The sequence below is a fragment of the Neoarius graeffei genome, chromosome 10 (assembly GCF_027579695.1).
Source record: "Neoarius graeffei isolate fNeoGra1 chromosome 10, fNeoGra1.pri, whole genome shotgun sequence".
In the NCBI taxonomy this organism is placed as follows: domain Eukaryota; kingdom Metazoa; phylum Chordata; class Actinopteri; order Siluriformes; family Ariidae; genus Neoarius; species Neoarius graeffei.
This window is the reverse complement of record NC_083578.1, coordinates 16,363,820-16,383,479: the sequence shown is the minus strand read 5'-3', so window position 1 is coordinate 16,383,479 and position 19,660 is coordinate 16,363,820. Positions and strand designations below refer to the sequence as shown.

General features: G+C 40.0%; 1 protein-coding gene across 2 annotated transcripts in view; it reads left to right on the top strand.

The window, feature by feature from the left end:
- adgra2 (adhesion G protein-coupled receptor A2) overlaps window positions 1–15,098 on the top strand; it is a 161,865-nt gene extending 146,767 nt beyond the window's left edge. For both annotated transcript variants that reach the window (XM_060931361.1, XM_060931360.1), the window contains 2 exons: window positions 8,429–8,518; window positions 11,207–15,098. In XM_060931361.1, the coding sequence (XP_060787344.1) occupies window positions 8,429–8,518; window positions 11,207–12,674 (1,558 nt within the window). In that variant the 3' untranslated portion in view covers window positions 12,675–15,098. The remainder of the gene's footprint in view (window positions 1–8,428; window positions 8,519–11,206) is intronic.
- The last annotated feature ends 4,562 nt before the right edge of the window (window positions 15,099–19,660 follow it).

The window sequence follows — 19,660 nt, the reverse complement described above, 5'->3', positions numbered from 1 at the left end:
ATTGGCTCAAAATGAATATTTAAATAAACGGACGCTGATTGGGTGAAGCAAATCCGCCTTCCATATATAAACGTTAGACGTCACGCACGACGTCACTCCACAGTTGAACAGTGAACATGTGTGACAGAAAATACTAGAGCGGTGCTCAAAAGCGCAAGGCGCAACGGCAAAAAGCCCAGCGTGACAAAGCTCTATTGAGCAATATACCAAAACTAACAGGGTTTTTTAAACCTAATGAAACCCAACTGGCAAGTGCAAGTCATCATGACACTAGCATAGCAAACGTTATGTTAGCTGCAGCTGCAGCCAGTAGCTAGTACTACTAGCTCTGGTGAGGGTGAAGGACCATCCCTTTCAGACCCCGTCCCATTTGTGGATGAATGTGCCACTGCCACTAGTTTCACAAACGCACACACACACACTCACTCCGATGACATTGACATGCATGATAGTTTCCTTCAAGCATCAACATCAAACATTTCACATCTAGATCCCCCCTCTGTTTCTGGGACTGCAAGCTCATGCAATGTTACCGTAGCTTCTCTGACCAGGCGGCTGCCTGTGACGTGTCTCTGGGATATTCTAGCCATGTCAATGCTAACTTAAATTTGGATCCAGGGTTTTGGGGCAAAATAGATGAACCTACTAGGAAATACTGGATAAAAATGGGACCTGATAAGTGCCGTAACAAAGACGCTGATAATGCAGCATCCGAAAGGATCCACAAGCAGCAGAAGAGGTATTTTTCGAAGTCTTTATTCATGAGGAAACTTGGCAATGGCGAACTTGTGCAGAGAGAGTGGCTCCTCTACTCTCCAGCTGTACAAAGTTTAATAATGAAAAACAAAACAACAACAACAAAAAACTTTAAAATGTAGAAAATAGACAGTTTTTACAGGTAGCTGGGATAAGATGGTGGTGGCCGGGGGGGGCCTACAGCAACTTGTAGCCTAGGGGCCTCTGGCCATGTTAATCCAGCCCTGATTGTGAGCTGTATTTATAGAGCGCCAGGGTCAAGCATAGATACATTCAGTGAGTGGATGGAAAGTGTATTTTCGAAAATAGGTAATAAAACTATTTTTATGTGTGGGGATTTCCATATTGACATATTAAATCCAAATAAACACAATGCTACAGACGAATTTATCAATACAATATATAGCATGAGCCTATTTCCAAGAATCACTAGACCCAGCAGAATTACATCTCATTCTGCCACTCTCATTGATAATATTTTCACCAATGACGTTGATAATAGTACAATAAGCAGATTATTAATCAATGACATAAGTGACCATTTGCCGGTTTTTACAGTTTGTGACATCAGACACAGGAAAAAGTCAAACAAACAAACAGTATATAGACGAGTAAGAACAGAAGAATCCATTAACACACTAAAAAATGAATTATTGGCGTATAATTGGGATATAATATATAAAAGATGTTGACCTTACATATAACGAGTTTCTAAGAATATTTTCCTCATTATATGATAAGCATTGTCCAATTAAGAAATATAACAGAAAACTAGCATATGCGAATTGCCCATGGATTACAAAAGGTCTTCAAAATGCTTACAAAAAGAAAAATACACTCTACAGAGATATATCTGTGAAGATACTCAGTCGTCCAGGTACATAGTAATCTGTGGTTGGTAGAAGAGAGCAACTGGACTTGCTTGAAAAGTCTTGAAGACGTTTCGCCTCTCGTCCGAAAGGCATCCTCAGTTCTGTCTGTCTAATAGGGAGTATCAAGTATTTATCCTCTCATGGATCATCATAGAATCCGAATCAGAATGCTGATGGCTGCATTGTAGGTGGCTGATAGATGTCATAGACACCCACCTCTGTTCAGTGATGGTCGTTCCAGGTTGACAAAAATGAACGATCCTCTCTGGCTAAGATGTCTGCCAGTTTTCTGGAAGTCCTCTCATACTCCCGCACCAATCTTTCTAAGTGTTTCTACGCACTTTGGGATGAGTTCCCTTCGACTAGTGCGGGAGTATGAGAGGACTTCCAGAAAACTGGCAGGCATCTTAGCCAGAGAGGATCGTTCATTTTTGTCAACCTGGAACGACCATCACTGAACAGAGGTGGGTGTCTATGACATCTATCAGCCACCTACAATGCAGCCATCAGCATTCTGATTCGGATTCTATGATGATCCATGAGAGGATAAATACTTGATACTCCCTATTAGACAGACAGAACTGAGGATGCCTTTCGGACGAGAGGCGAAACGTCTTCAAGACTTTTCAAGCAAGTCCAGTTGCTCTCTTCTACCAACCACAGAACACTCTACAGAGATTTCATAAGATGGAGAACTAAAGAGGCAGAATATAAATATAAAAAAATATAAGAACAAGTTAACTGATATTATAAGGGCAAGTAAGAAAGATTACTATAAGAGGATATTAGATGACAGTAGAAATAACATTAAAGGAATATGGAAAATACTAAACAATATTATAAGAAATGGATCTAAACACAATAATGCCGCTTTTCCACTACAAACGCGGCTGAGCCGTGCCGTGCTGAGTCGAGCTGAGCGGGGCTATTGGAGTTGCATTTCGACTACCACCGCGCTGAACCGTGCTGGCTGGAAGTGGGTGGACACATTGGGTGGAGTTAGCGAAAGTGGGTGGACGTCGTGTGATGTTGTTAAGCGGCGCAAACAGTGACATCAGTGATCTTTTAAGCGGTAGTCTCACAACCCGGATAGTAAACAATAAACATGGAGGACATGGAGTCGTTAGTGTTGCTGGTCTTGGTGCTGTGGCTTGTTGTCACCGACAACGCCAACAGATACTGGCAAGAGCGTATAGATGAGGCGAGGCGCATAAGGCTCCAGAAATTCTCATAATTCGTAATTCTTCTTCCGGGTTTACGGTGTTTACAGATCCCAGCGTGCTCGCGGGGCGTATGTGGGCATGTGAGGACACTCCTCCTCACCAATCAGTGCACAGGGGAGTGTCTGCTCACGCCCCTAGCCTCACTCAGCTCGGTTTGGCTCGCTTCAGCCCTACTCCAAAACCGTGCGAGTTTTGGGTGCTAAGCAGGGCTGAAGCGAGCTGAGTCGTACTGTTTTGAGATAGTCGAAACGCGAGCCGTGTCGGGCTGAAGTGAGCTGAAAAAGGGTAGTGGAAAAGGGCCATAATCTGCCAAAGTATTTCATTGATAAGGATATTGAAAATTATAACATGAAAGATGCGGCTAATAGCTTTAATGAATTCTTTGTAAGTGTTGGATCTGACCTTACAAGAAAAATCCCTGATTCAGGTACATATGATGAACAGTTATTAGAGAGAAATCCTTGCTCATTGTTTCTTCAAGCAGTAGATGAAAATGAAGTTTTGAATATTGTTAAAAAATGTAAGAACAGTCCACTGACTTTAATGATATTAATACGTCACTGATAAAAAAAGGTCATTGAGGGCATTGCTAAGCCATTAACATACATCTGTAATTTATCATTTCAAACCGGTTCATTTCCAAATAAAATGAAAATAGCTAAAGTTATACCTCTGTTCAAGGCTGGAAACAAACATAATTTCACAAACTATAGACCTGTCTCCTTGCTCCCACAATTTGCAAAAATACTGGAAAAACTCTTCAACAACAGATTGGACATATTTTTAGAAAAACACAAAATTCTTGCAGAGAATCAGTATGGGTTTAGATCAAACAGGTCAACATCATTGGTAATAATAGAGGCAATAGAAGAAATCACAAATGCTATAGATAGCAAGCAATATGCTATTGGAGTATTTATTGATTTAAAAAAAGCTTTTGACACAATCAACCATGAAATATTAATCAAGAAACTGGAAAGATATGGTATCAGGGAATAGTGCTGGATTGGGTGAAAAGTTATTTAAGTGGGAGACAGCAGTTTGTGAAATTGTGTGACTGTGTTTCTTCATGTTTGGACATTGCTTGTTGGGTCCCCCAGGGGTCTGTGTTGGGCCCTAAGTTTTTCATTTTGTACATTAATGATATGTAAAGTCACTAAGGTATTACATTTTGTGTTGTTTGCTGATGACACAAATATTTTCTATTCTGGGGATAACTTACAAAAATTACAGAAGGACATCACTATAGAAATGAACAAACTAAAAAAATGGTTCGATAGAAACAGGTTATCACTAAATCTGAGCAAGACAAAAATAATGTTATTTGGTAATTGTACACTGAATACACAGGTACTAATAAAAATAGATGGAGTTGAAATAGAAAGAGTTCACGAAATTAAATTTTTGGGGGTAACCATAGAGGACAGAATCAATTGGAAATCGCATATCAGACACGTACAAACTAAAGTCTCGAGAAGCATTGCAATAATAAACAAAGCAAAAAAGGTTTTGGATCAGAAATCACTCCATACTCTTTACTGTTCCCTAGTCTCACCATACTTTCAATACTGTGCTGAGGTTTGGGGCAACAATTACAAAACATCAATACGGCCACGAACCATCATTCAAAAAAGAGCAATACGGATCATTCACAACGTTGGCTATCAGGAACACACAAACTCATTATTTTTACACTCCAAATTACTAAAATTTACAGACATCGTGGATTATCAAACAGCTTAAATAATGTTCAAAGCTAAAAATAATCTATTACCAATAAATACACAAAAATTATTCAGTATCCATGAGGGGAGTTATAATTTAAGGGGAAAATTAACTTTAACTTTATTTCGTACAAACAGGAAATGTTTTTGTGTTTCACTTAGCGGGGTGAGACTATGGAACAGGTTCACCATGGAGTTGAAGCAGTGTCCAAACATGAAACAGTTTAAAATAAGGTTCAAAGATACTATTTTCAAGAGGTACAGGGATGAGGGAGGTGATGGGTAGCACTAAGTGTTATGAGAACACTTTGCTGTTACTTTTCGTCTCTGTGTGCGTGGGTTGTGCATGCGTACTGTATGTGAAGGTGTATGCTTATAAAAGATATAATTTATATGGGTATATGTATGCTGGGTGCGATTTGCTGGGGGGGATGGTGGGGATCATCCCCCCCCTCTGGTTTTTATCTCTGCTGAAAAAAAATCCTCGGGGACAACCCCGTCAATAAAACAAACAAACCAAAAAAAAAGTTGACATGACAGGCATGTTGTGACACAGTTTTCTATGGTCTACATTGCACTCACTTTCAAAATGACCTGAAGTGGCAGCTTTGATGTTCACGAACGTCCCCAGCAAATAGATACATCGTAGATAATAATATCTTTGCGTTTTATGCAGGGATGCAAACAGCGCGCCTTTTGGCGGATGCCGCCTTTTTCACGGCCGATTTTTATTTTTTTTAGGGGGGGCGTTGGAGTGTCTGATTATAATTTCAAAGTAAATTCTGTATTAAAATTACCAAATAAGCAAATCCGTTACAGTCCATGAAACAGGAAGTGTAAGGATGAGAAAAAAACAGTTTAAATCGGAAAGCTGGGCACAATGTGAACTGCGCCATCAGAGCAAACTGTTCATTTAGTATTCATGTATTTTAGTGATTTTCGGGTCACTGTCCATTTAATCCGGAGGGAGAGAAACATCACAGCAACGCGACAAGCAATGCGAACTTTGTTGTGTTAGTGTTCGTGTATTTAGTCAGAGAGATAGGAAGATGAATTTACTATCTCTGGTTTAGTGTTCGTTTTCATTTAGTGTTATTCATTTGATATCATCGGATGTTATTGAGCTGTTAGCCTATTGTTACCTTAATTTTGTGACGTTTCATGATTAAAAAAAACATCCCCCCTTCTGGTTTTTTGACAAATCGCACCCTGTATGTATGTATGTATGTATGTATGTATGTATGGGGAGGTGTGTGTATATAGGGATGTATGTATGTATGTAGATATGTATGTATGTATGTATGTACGTACAGTGGGGCAAAAAAGTATTTAGTCAGTCACCAATTGTGCAAGTTCTCCCACTTAAAAAGATGAGAGAGGCCTGTAATTTTCATCATAGGTACACTTCAACTATGAGAGACAGAATGAGAAAAAAAAATCTAGAAAATCACATTGATTTTTAAAGAATTTATTTGCAAATTATGGTGGAAAATAAATAAGTATTTGGTCAATAACAAAAGTTCATCTCAATACTTTGTTATATACCCTTTGTTGGCAATGACAGAGGTCAAACGTTTTCTGTAAGTCTTCACAAGGTTTTCACACACTGTTGCTGGTATTTTGGCCCATTCCTCCATGCAGATCTCCTCTAGAGCAGTGATGCTTTGGGGCTGTCGCTGGGCAACATGGACTTTCAACTCCCTCCAAAGATTTTCTATGGGGTTGAGATCTGGAGACTGGCTAGGCCACTCCAGGACCTTGAAATGCTTCTTACGAAGCCACTCCTTCGTTGCCCAGGCGGTGTGTTTTGGATCATTGTCATGCTGAAAGACCCAGCCACGTTTCATCTTCAATGCCCTTGCTGATGGAAGGAGGTTTTCACTCAAAATCTCACGATACATGGCCCCATTCATTCTTTCCTTTACACGGATCAGTCATCCTGGTCCCTTTGCAGAAAAACAGCCCCAAAGCATGATGTTTCCACCCCCATGCTTCACAGTAGGTATGGTATTCTTTGGATGCAACTCAGCATTCTTTCTCCTCCAAACACGACAAGTTGAGTTTTTACCAAAAAGTTCTATTTTGGTTTCATCTGACCATATGACATTCTCCCAATCCTCTTCTGGATCATCCAAACGCTCTCTAGCAAACTTCAGACGGGCCTGGACATGTACTGGCTTAAGCAGGGGGACACGTCTGGCACTGCAGGATTTGAGTCCCTGGCGGCGTAGTGTGTTACTGATGGTAGCCTTTGTTACTTTGGTCCCAGCTCTCTGCAGGTCATTCACTAGGTCCTCCCATGTGGTTCTGGGATTTTTGCTCACTGTTCTTGTGATCATTTTGACCCCACGGGGTGAGATCTTGCGTGGAGCCCCAGATCGAGGGAGATTATCAGTGGTCTTGTATGTCTTCCATTTTCTAATAATTGCTCCCACAGTTGATTTCTTCACACCAAGCTGCTTACCTATTGCAGATTCAGCCTTCCCAGCCTGGTGCAGGTCTACAATTTTGTTTCTGGTGTCCTTTGACAGCTCTTTGGTCTTGGCCATAGTGGAGTTTGGAGTGTGACTGTTTGAGGTTGTGGACAGGTGTCTTTTATACTGATAACGAGTTCAAACAGGTGCCATTAATACAGGTACCGAGTGGAGGACAGAGGAGCCTCTTAAAGAAGAAGTTACAGGTCTGTGAGAGCCAGAAATCTTGCTTGTTTGTAGGTGACCAAATACTTATTTTACAGAGGAATTTACCAATTAATTCATTAAAAATCCTACAATGTGATTTCCTGGATTCTTTCCCCCCATTCTGTCTCTCATAGTTGAAGTGTACCTATGATGAAAATTACAGGCCTCTCTCATCTTTTTAAGTGGGAGAACTTGCACAATTGGTGGCTGACTAAATACTTTTTTGCCCCACTGTATGTATATGTATGTGTATACATATGTGTTTATGCTTATGTGTATATGTATGTATGTATATATGGGTATGGATATATGTAAATTACATTTAGTTTTTTCTAAATACAAAGTCATGCATAAGTATCAGGCATGAGCATCTAGACAGGTAACAAGGAAGCTTGTTATTGTTCATTATTTAAGGAGGAGGGGTGGGAGTTTATAAGTTATACTTCTCACTCCTTTTCGAATATGTATTTCTATGTATTATGTTTAAATGTTTATTTTCTTTTTCTTTTTATTATTTTGCTTTTCATATTCGAAATAAATACTTCAATCAAAAAAAATCAATCAATCAATCAAAAAGACTTAATAAAGTCCTTCTAGATTACGAGACAATATTATAACTTAAATCCTTGACCCCCTACAACCTCAAAGAAATTCGTCTGAGCTGCTGTGTAAAAGATGGAAGGAAAAATGTGAAGGAAATCCTTAGTAAGACTATTTCCAGAAAAAAAAAAAGGTATCCACAAGCATCTTAGTATTGACAGCAATTTGTCAATGATTGCATTTTTTATTTTTAAATTAAAGAAGCTTTTTGTTGTGGAACTAGGAAGCATGTTACAGTACTTCCTGCTATTCCTGTTGTAGCAGCAGTAAACAGTCTCTTTTTCTCTCTTTTGAGGTGAACAAGACCAAAAAATTGCAACTTGTCATTTTACAGGAAACACAAAAAAAACATCCTGTAGAAATTCCCATGGCGGAAAACTTAGTTATGCTCATACTGGAGACTCATTCCATAAACATCTCCTAAATAAACATCTCATTACAGAAGGTTTTACATCAATGGTTATACGTCTTCTTTGATCAATTCCAATCAATGTTTTGATCTGTTCAGACTGTAAATCACTATTAGCAGTGTTTCTCATCCAGAACCTTCCCATGTCTTTCCCTCTCTGTAGGTTTTATTTGATAGCCGGCGGCGTTCCAGTCATCATATGTGGAATCACTGCAGCTGTCAATATTAACAACTATGGGGACAATATTCCTTAGTAAGTAGAATAATACAGTTATTATGTTTAGTACATTCCTGCGGACAGCAGAAGAGAACAATCTGTAAAAGTGTACGTAATGCCTTATTGTAATGCTTTAAAATTAATATATATATCATTAGTAACAACCAAAATGAATTAATAAAGCAAGGGGAAAAATACTATTAATTATTTGTTATTTTATTATCAAGCACAAAACTATTGATAAATCCTGGCTTCCGGATCCCAGAAAAAAAGGCAGCCTTGCCTCAGGGCTAATCTCGCATGACGTCACACGTGGAACCCCGGTTATCTGGGTCATTTCGGTTCATCTGACTCCGTGCTTGTTTACTTGCCGAAATTGGATATTGTTGTTGGAATCTCACAAAAAATAACGATGGGAAAGCGCTGTGTTGTATTTGGATGTTCAAATCTATATACAACAGGACATTCAGTTCACAAATTTCTGAGAAATGACACTAATCTAAAGCGATAGTGAGTGAGATTTGTGCAAACAAAGTGGGAAGATTTTGTCGCCTACTAATAATAAATCTGATTCATTAAGTGTTCACCACCACCAGAACGACCACATGGGAATTACTGGAGCAAAAAAGAAACCCGCTGATTTAATAAATGACATTTGATCTGATATTTGGACAGTTCGTCGATTCCCCTATTATCGCCCACTTCATATTTTCTTTCAGTAATTACACTGAATAAGTGTATGTTTTAAAGATTATATTTCTGCATTTATTGAGGTACATGTAAATATTTTCCCTATATTTTGCAGTGGCCAGCTTAGAATGAAAACCCACAAACCAATCTATGTTTTCAATTCTCTCTGGCTGGTGGTGCACTATCGGCGCTGAGTGGGACTGTTGTGAACTGAGTGAACTGGCAGTTTCTCGTCTTGGGGGCTCGAAAAGATAACCATTTCCTCCAGAATATCTTTGATAATCATCTACCCCTTCATCCGACATATAAGAATCCCAATCACTATCAGAATTCTCTCCAAAACGTGATTCCATATCGAGACTGGTCTAACCACTGCTGCACACATGAACGAAATTGATACCTGGATTGTTACATGTGTGACGTCACACACCCCTTCGGGACCTTCCGATTCAGTCTCAGCAGATTTCGTGAAAATCAGCTGATCTTATTTATTTTCGATTAATTTATGGCCTTTTGGATCAGCTATGGTTCAAAAACACATGGTCAATCAACCTGATGATTGTTACTTTGTACAAGGAAAATAGTGGGGTTTAGGGACATTAAATACATCAACACATGTCTAATGGTTTCTTATATACTATATGGCCAAAGGGTTGTGGACACTTGATCGTCATCCCATTCCAGATTGCTGTTATAATAACCTCCACTCTTCTGGGAAGGCTTTCCACTAGATTTTGGAGCATGGCTGTGGGGATTTATGCTCATTCAGACACAGGAGCTTTCGTGAGGTCAGGCAGTGATGTCAAGCAAGGAGGCCTGGGGTGTAGTCAGCATTCCAGTTCATCCCAGAAATGTTCAGTGGGGGTTGAGGTCAGGGCAGTTGGCAGGCCAATAGAGTTCTTTGCAAACTATGTCTGTAGGGACCTTGATTTATGCACAGGGGCATTGTCATGTTGGAACAAGTTTGTGCTCCTTAGTTCCGGTGAAGAAAATTCATCCTGTACAATTGTGTGCATCTAACTTTGTGGAAGAACCACATACGGGTATGATGGTCAGGTGTCCATAGACCTTTGCCCATATGTACAATACTGTGCAAAAGTCTTAGGCACATATAAAGAAATGCTGTAGACCAAAAATGGCTTAAAAATAATCAGATGAAATGTTTCAACATAAAAAAAATACTATAAACAGTAAGCAATAAGCCATAGTCAGTGAAACAAAGTCAATGTTTGGTGTGAGACAACCCTTAAAAAAATCATAGACTCGGGTCCAACGAGTGCAGTTTTATAAGGAAATGAGCTGTAGGTTTTACTGAGCATCTTGCAGAACCAGCCACAGTTCTTCTGGACACTTTGACTGTCACACTTGCTTTTTAATTTTGCACCAAAACCCAGCAGCCTTCATTATGTTTTCTTTTTTCATCTGAAAAGTGCCCTCTTATGTCTAATGCTGCTCAGATACTAACATCTTTTTTTTCTGTAACATTTAATTTTGTGCTGGAAAACGAATGTTTGGAACTTGAAAATGTTTTTGTACTGACTTGATAATGCAGAAGTCATAAAATAGAAATCTATAACAAAGTTTGTATGAAAAAAAATAGGGGGACTAAGACTTTTGCACAGTACTGTATATCAGTGGTTACAACGGTGTCTGTTAAAAAAACAGAGAATATATTATGTAATATATAATCGCATCGAAAGAAAGCCATACTTTAATTGTAGTAAAGTAGCAAATGTTAGTATTTGCACTCAAATATGTGCTATACAAAGTTAATCGTATTTAATTATAAATGTTTACTTCTTAGTGACCAAATATATTAAGCATGAGATGACATTATTTACAATATATCAGAAAACTGTTCATTTCCTTAAGCTCCCATTCAGGATGCATTGAGTTTCTGTAACCTTCGAATAATGGCAATGCTGTATAGCTTCTTTAAAAAGAGTGTCACTAAGACAGAGCACTTTTTGTTTGTCGTTAAGTAATTCTTTGCCCTCTCTGACCTTCTTACTGACACCTCTGACACTTTGGCAGCTGTTGGTTGGTATGGCAGCCCAGTATTGGAGCTTTCTATGTTCCTGCTGGCCTGGTGATCCTGGTGACCTGGATCTACTTCCTATGTACCATTACACGCTTGGGATGCCAAACTTCCCAGAGTGCCAAGGAACCTCCATGCTCCACCTCTGGATCCTCTCCCTTACCCGAAGCCCAGCCAGCTCTAAGTGGCAGCACTAGTTTACTTTCAACGGACTCTGCAGTTGGCCCAATGCATGCTGGAATGGTGCAGGAGGACCAGTACTCTCTGAAAGTGCAGTTCTTGGCACTGGTGGCGACTCAGTTTGTGTTTTTGCTTCTGTGGTGTTGTGGTGCGATGGCTATGTGGCACGTGGACAGAGAGAGGAAGTTATTCAGCTGCCTGTATGGGGGAACGGCGACAGGGCTGGGAATCTTCTTGGTGCTCCATCACTGCTTCAAACGCTTGGATGTCCAGGCAGCTTGGCTCGGATGTTGCCGTGGGTACCATCGCTCACAGCCGATTCCAGCCTACAGCCAACCCTGTAGTGCCACCGCTGGAGTCCAGAGCACTTCTGAAAGGGGCTCGCAACTTTTTGTTGGCTCTCTTCCTCCAGCAGAGCAAAGCAACTACTCTTCTTCTGCCAGGTCATCCTCCACGCCAAGTGGCACCAGCAGTATCGGCACTGGACCCTGCAAGCTCACCAACCTTTTGCAGGTGACGCAGGACAATGCCAACAACGCTACACGTGCACTGGCAGGCACCAATACCAGCACCAGCACAGACAACAACACCAGCAGCAAACCTGCCAACAACCTGGTGCTGCCCAGTGTTAGCACCACACTACCAGTTCAGCAGCAACAGCGAAAAAAGACTAGCAGTAGAACTAAGGCAGGAAGTGGCCAGTACCACCACCGGGGGGAGGGAAGGGGACATTATCGTCTGAAAGCACTACGAGGGGGTGGGGGCAGTGTAGGTGCCTTGGGCCCACCTGGGGTGGACCAAGTCAACATTCATCATGTTCACAGATATGCATCCAGCGAGAATGGAAGTCTCCGAAACAGCCATTCGGAGAGCCATAATGGTCCGTTGACCAATGGTAGGCACCGTGGGGAAGGACCAGGAACGAGTCCTTCAGAAGGAAGTGATGGAGGAAGCAGTGGAAGCAGGAGGCCTTTCCCACTTTTGCCCTCCATAGCAAGTCGCGTTGCAATGCAACAGAATGGACAGAGGCGCAGTGCAAGCAGGGACAACCTTAAATTGGTCACTGCGGCTGATAAAGACTTTAAACGAGGTTCGTATCTGTTGAACACTGACACCAGAACAGCTACGGGAACTACAAGTGGCACAACCTCATCAATGCTACCTGCCACATCGAATGGAATGCTAAAAGGTTCGGTGATCGAACTGGACGCAAGTGGATCCGACCATTCACAGGGGTCAGTTGGGATGAGGCCTGGGGTTTGGAAGAGTGAGACAACGGTCTGATGGCGACACAAGTGAGCTCTAGCTAACATTCTGTGTTGAGGGAAGAGTATGGTGGGCAAGAACCTCAATGCCTCAATCCCAAGTGAAACACATGGTTTCCTCCAGGATTAGCCTCCCTGACGTTTTGTTTTCAGTAATGTTCAGTGATTTTCAAACAGTTTGCACCTTCCAGAAGCATACCAGACCATTTACCAGGTAACTACTCATGTATTTGTTGAGGCTTTATGAGGGATCCTGTATATTTTGGTGCCAAATAAAGCAGGAGGCTTGTTGTTTTGGGCCTTATTGTATTGTTTTAATAAAAAATAAATAAATAAATGAAGGGATATACATATATGCAAAAATAGAACCCTTTCCAAGTCAGTACTTTTCCTCATGAATTGGTGCAACAGTATCGTTTGTGCGTGATGTACTTGTTGTTTTTTTAGAATATATCGAACATGAGGTTTAGAAGCTATTGCTAAAAAGTGAACATCTTACGGTATGTGTAAGCTTAAACCTTTTTATCCATTTTGATCTATGCATATCAGTGGAAATGGACCACAAAGTGCATTCCGAGTTCATTTTGCATTTGTTTGCTTTGTACAACCTTTTTTTTTTTTAAATACTTAATGTGTTTGTCGTGCTTTGTATCTGTTGGTTATTTGGGCGAACGTGCACATGTGATAGTGAGAGATGTATATGTCAGAATGTATGTATGTATGTATGTATGTATGAAAGAATGTATGGATGTATTAATTGACTATTACAGACAGTATTTAGCTCTGTTCCCTCTCCAGCACTGATAAACACCTCTTGGCCTTACCTAATCGTTCCAGTATTAAGGGCTTGCAGTGAGTTCGCTTCCTCTCCATGCTTTATTTGTGGAATACATATTGGCACTGGGGGATGATGGTCATGCTGTTCTTTTTTTTTTTCCCCCTGCAGATAAGTCAAAGCAGGAAATAACTCAAGTCTATGGGTTATTACTGTCCTTTTGTATCAAAGGTCTATATTGTAATGAAAAACACAGGTTTAGACTGCCCTCTAGCGGATCATTCATGCCATTTATCAAACGCACTGCCAAACCAAACATACCACCAAATGATAAAGGCTATAAATGGTGATTTCATTCTTGTTGTATGGAAAGAAATTTGGGTGGAGAAGAATTGTATTTGCAATCATGTCTAACATGGTTTTCCCATAGCACTTGGAAAAAGTCCAGTCTTTCTTACACCTAAGTGAAGCACAAACAATGTATTCGCAGATTCAGGGTATTTTTCCTTTTCTTTTCTCTTCTTTTCTTCCTTTCTATCTATCTATCTTTCTATCTTTCTTTCTTTCTTTCTCAGGCATGTTCATTGCTACTGTTGTACTGACATTTTTGTTCACTGCTAAAATCTACCTAGCTTTTCTCTGATTGTTACAAATACACAGCCAGCCCCCCCCAATTAAAAAAACCAACCTCAGTATTACTATCTAACAAAAAAAAATTACGTTATTCCATGAAATCGAGTCGTACATGAGCTGATAGTCGATGAGGTGCGTAGCGCCGAGTCGGCTATAAGCCATGTATGACGAGATTGAGTGGAATAACTCTTTTATTCTATCCACATTCACTGGATTTTGAAAAACAGAGCATTTTTATTTCTATTTTTTGCCAATTTGATAAAACCTTTATACAAAACGTCCGACAAAATAATTTCCGCTTAGGCGGACTTCTTAAAACCAAATCAGTGGCTGCACTAATTGACTTTAGGGTTGTTTTTTTGTAGAAAGTGCCGTTTTGCTGTCGTGCCAAGGTATAGAATAGCTTTAGACATGTATTTAATTCTTCCTTGGACATTTCAGTGATATCATTTTCAAACTTCTTTGAGCGTTTGAACCAGTCTAAAAAAATTCAACAAATTAAGGATGAAGAACGTAAGCAACCCGATGAAATGGCAGGAGCAATTTGTGAAAATGCTATAATAATAATAATAATAATAATAATTCTTGAAAAATAAAAAAAGATATGTTCTTAGTATGCCCTGTGATGACCTGGCGACTTGTCCAGGGTGTACCCCGCCTTTCGCCCGTAGTCAGCTGGGATAGGCTCCAGCTTGCCTGCGACCTTGTAGAACAGGATAAAGCAGCTAGTTGATAATGAGATGAGATGTTCTTAGTATCAAATACTTTCATTCCATATTTTGTTGCTTTTTTTGTGTATTTTTGGGGGTTTTGTTTTCAAGTAGTTTTTATTTCATCCTTGGTTGGTTCAGCAACATGCTCCGCCATTTTGTTTTTCTCTACTCACGGTATAGGAGCTGATATCCTGGTAGTAGAGTAGCCAATCAGAGCGCACGATTGCTCATATCCAGTGAATGTGGATATAATAAAGATTTATATACAGTGGTGCTTGAAAGTTTGTGAACCCTTTAGAATTTTCTATATTTCTGCATAAATATGACCTAAAACATCATCAGATTTTCACACAAGTCCTAAAAGTAGATAAAGAGAACCCAGTTAAACAAATGAGACAAAAATATTCTACTTGCTCATTTATTTATTGAGGAAAATGATCCAATATTACATATCTGTGAGTGGCAAAAGTATATGAACCTCTAGGATTAGCAGTTAATTTGAAGGTGAAATTCGAGTCAGGTGTTTTCAAGCAATGGGATGACAATCAGGTGTGAGTGGGCACCCTGTTTTATTTAAAGAACAGGGATCTATCAAAGTCTGATCTTCACAACACATGTTTGTGGAAGTGTATCATGGCACAAACAAAGGAGATTTCTGAGGACCTCAGAAAAAGCGTTGTTGATGCTCATCAGGCTGGAAAAGGTTACAAAACCATCTCTAAAGAGTTTGGACTCCACCAATCCACAGTCAGACAGATTGTGTACAAATGGAGGAAATTCAAGACCATTGTTACCCTCCCCAGGAGTGGTCGACTAACAAAGATCACTCCAAGAGCAAGTCGTGTAATAGTCGACGAGGTCACAAAGGACCGCAGGGTAACTTCTAAGCAACTGAAGGCCTCTCTCACATTGGCTAATGTTAATGTTCATGAATCCATCATCAGGAGAACACTGAACAACAATGGTGTGCATGGCAGGGTTGCAAGGAGAAAGCCGCTGCTCTCCAAAAAGAACATTGCTGCTCATCTGCAGTTTGCTCAAGATCACATGGACAAGCCAGAAGGCTATTGGAAAAATGTTTTGTGGATCGATGAGACCAAACTAGAACTTTTTGGTTTAAATGTGAAGCATTATGTTTGGAGAAAGGAAAAGACTGCATTCCAGCATAAGAACCTTATCCCATCTGTGAAACATGGTGGTGGTAGTATCATGGTTTGGGCCTGTTTTGCTGCATCTGGGCCAGGATGGCTTGCCATCATTGATGGAACAATGAATTCTGAATTATACCAGTGAATTTTAAAGGAAAATGTCAGGACATCTGTCCATGAACTGAATCTCAAGAGAAGCTGGGTCATGCAATATGACAATGACCCTAAGCACACAAGTCATTCTACCAAAGAATGGTTAAAGAAGAATAAAGTTAATGTTTTGGAATGGCCAAGTCAAAGTCCTGACCTTAATCCAATCGAATTGTTGTGGAAGGACCTGAAGTGAGCAGTTCATGTGAGGAAACCCACCAACATCCCAGAGTTGAAGCTGTTCTGTACAGAGGAATGGGCTAAAATTCCTCCAAGCCGGTGTGCAGGACTGATCAACAGTTACCGCAAACATTTAGTTGCAGTTATTGCTGCACAAGGGGGTCACACCAGATACTGAAAGCGAAGGTTCACATACTTTTGCCACTCACAGATATGTAATATTGGATCATTTTCCTCAATAAATAAATGAGCAAGTATAATATTTTTGTCTCATTTGTTTAACTGGGTTCTCTTTATCTACTTTTAGGACTTGTGTGAAAACCTGATGATGTTTTAGGTCATATTTATGCAGAAAATAGAAAATTCTAAAGGGTTCACAAACTTTCAAGCACCACTGTACATACCTTTTGGAATGGGGTCGTTGAAAGAAACAACGCTCTAGACATGATGGAGCATTCTAGATTCAATCATTCATCAAGCAATACAATGTAGCACTGTGTATTGTACTGTCAAAATGGGAGCACTTAGAAACAACTGAACCCAACTTTTTTTTTTTAATACAAAAAGAAAAGAAATAGTACCTCTGGTCTCAAAGGGGGAAAACAGTGTTAGTCATAAGACAATCATTTCATTCATTATGCCAAGAAGTAAAGACTTCTTATTTATAACATCGTATGCAATTATATCTTAATGACAGGATGCCTTTTTTTTTTTTTACACACTTCATATCTTGAATCTGTCTTCGAGTAAAATTGCCTACAGCTGTACGTTTAACACGTGTTCAGGGATTTTTGACACCAAAGAAGCTTCTTTTAAAGATCTTGTTCCAGTATTTGTCAAGTTTTCTCTCTTCAGACATCACAAATCTCCCAGAAGTGTCACAAATTGGGCAAGCAATTATGAAAAGTTTTGTCATATCAGTATTTATTATAGTGTACGTCAGAAATAAGATGTGCTTTTGTTTTATTGCATGTTGGATTCCAGTGAGTTTTGTTAGTGACATGATGAGTGAATTAGTAAGAGTGAATTATCCTTCTAAAAACAGACGTGACTTATTATTGTGAAATTTTTTTTCTTCTTCTAAGAATCACCAAATGACTGCATTAGTTTCATGGTTTCCAAATTGAAGTTGAATGGAAATGTGATGCTTAAAGGTGTATAAAGCTAATTATACAAAGCGTTTGTGTTGTTTTTAAATGATGTACGGACTTGTTTGTGCGCCACGGTTTATGCGATTTAAAAAGAAAGAAAGAAAGAAAGAAAGAAAGAGACCCATTTACATTCTTCTGTCCCTATGCATGAAGTTTTTGGTCAGTAAAAATTCAGTAGGCTATTTATCTAATAATGATTGTTTCTACTGTCATCTCAAGTTTTTAAAGGGATATTTCATGTTTTGTGTGTATTTATATGTCACTTTGCATCAATATGAAAACTCCTTTTCAGTTACAGTAATATATTTGCTGTTTGTGCCTTATAAAAAATTCTGATGCAAAATAAAGACTAAAATAACTTGTCGGTTTCTTTTAATTATTAGTCCATTGGAATGTGTGGGTTTCCTCTGGGTGCTCTGGTTTCCTCCGACAGTCCAAAGACATGCAGATTAGGTCAACTGGCTACTCTAAATTACCCGTAAGTGTGAAAATGAATAAGAATGGCTGTGTATCTCGTGTTAGTCCTGTGATGTCTAGTAAATAAAGAATAAAACACTTGGGGGTATGCTGCTTTTGGAAAATAATGAGAAACAGTGTGGGGTGGTGGTTAGCACTGTTGCCTCAGAGCAAGAAGGTCCTGGGTTCGAGCCCAGCGACCGACAGGGGCCTTTCTGTGTGGAGTTTGCATGCTCTCCCTGTGTCCGTGTAGGTTTGCTCCGTTATCCCCCACAGTCCAAAGGCATGCAGGTTAGGCTAATTGGTGGCTCTAAATTGACCGTAGGTGTGAATGGTTGTCTGTGTGTCAGCCCTGTGATGACCTGGCGACTTGTCCAGGGTGTACCCCGCCTCTCACCCATAGTCAGCTGGGATAGGCTCCAGCTTGCCTGTGACCCTGTAGGACAGGATAAGCGGCTACAGATAATGGATGGATGGATGTGGTGTGATGCAGCCCAACAGGAAGCGGAGTTACTGGTGTTGATTATTTTCTAAGAACAACACATCTCTGGATGTTTTATTCCCTTTATACCACATCCATTTGCCAATTTCACTTTATTAATCAACAAGGTGAGTTGTTACTATAGAAACTGTAACTTAACCTATTTATGGAACAACCAACTCATATTTTTTTATCATATTTATTTGGAAGATGTGTACAGAGCTACACTTCTTCTTCCATAAAGAAGAAGAAGTGTAGCTTTGTTTAGAAACTATTTCTAATCTTATTTAGGCTCTGATTCACCCCGGGTGAAGTCAGCCTTAGGAGTGTTGTTCAGCCTTTCCGGAATTTACCATGACGTCATCACTCATACATAGCCATGCGTTATTTCTCCCATAGTCTTCCTGGTTTCCGCCAAATCCCGCCTCCTGTGCTACAATTGGCTAACAATGGCCTGCATTCTGATACAGAATTGGCTAGTGCTATCCGTCCTGCGTTCTGATTGGACACTAAGTGGTGTTGTGGCAAAACTACATCCAGCTATTGGGAATGTTTTCCCTCAGAAATGCTCAAGTCGATTCCGATTCCATGTGTTTGGAATTGAGTCGATTCTATGAATCTGTTCTCTTGTGGGTTTTTTTTTTGTGTGTGATACAGTATCAAAGACATCAAGAGAGAACAGCAAAGGAGATAAACTTGTAAAACAAACAGTGTATAATATAATATAATATAGGCGGCACGGTGGTGTAGTGGTTAGCGCTGTCGCCTCACAGCAAGAAGGTCCTGGGTTCGAGCCCCGGGGCCGGCGAGGGCCTTTCTGTGTGGAGTTTGCATGTTCTCCCCGTGTCCGCGTGGGTTTCCTCCGGGTGCTCCGGTTTCCCCCACAGTCCAAAGACATGCAGGTTAGGTTAACTGGTGACTCTAAATTGACCGTAGGTGTGAATGTGAGTGTGAATGGTTGTCTGTGTCTATGTGTCAGCCCTGTGATGACCTGGCGACTTGTCCAGGGTGTACCCCGCCTTTCGCCCATAGTCAGCTGGGATAGGCTCCAGCTTGCCTGCGACCCTGTAGAAGGATAAAGCGGCTAGAGATAATGAGATGAGATAATATAATATAATTAATATAATATAATATAATAAGAATCAAGTTTATTGCCAAGTACTTTCTCACATAGAAGGAATGTGCTTTGGTGATTGGTGCTGGAACAGTTAAAATAGAAGAGTTTAGCAAATACAAAAGTATAGAATAAAAACAACAATAATCTCATGTCATTATCTGTAGCCACTTTATCCTGTTCTACAGGGTCGCAGGCAAGCTG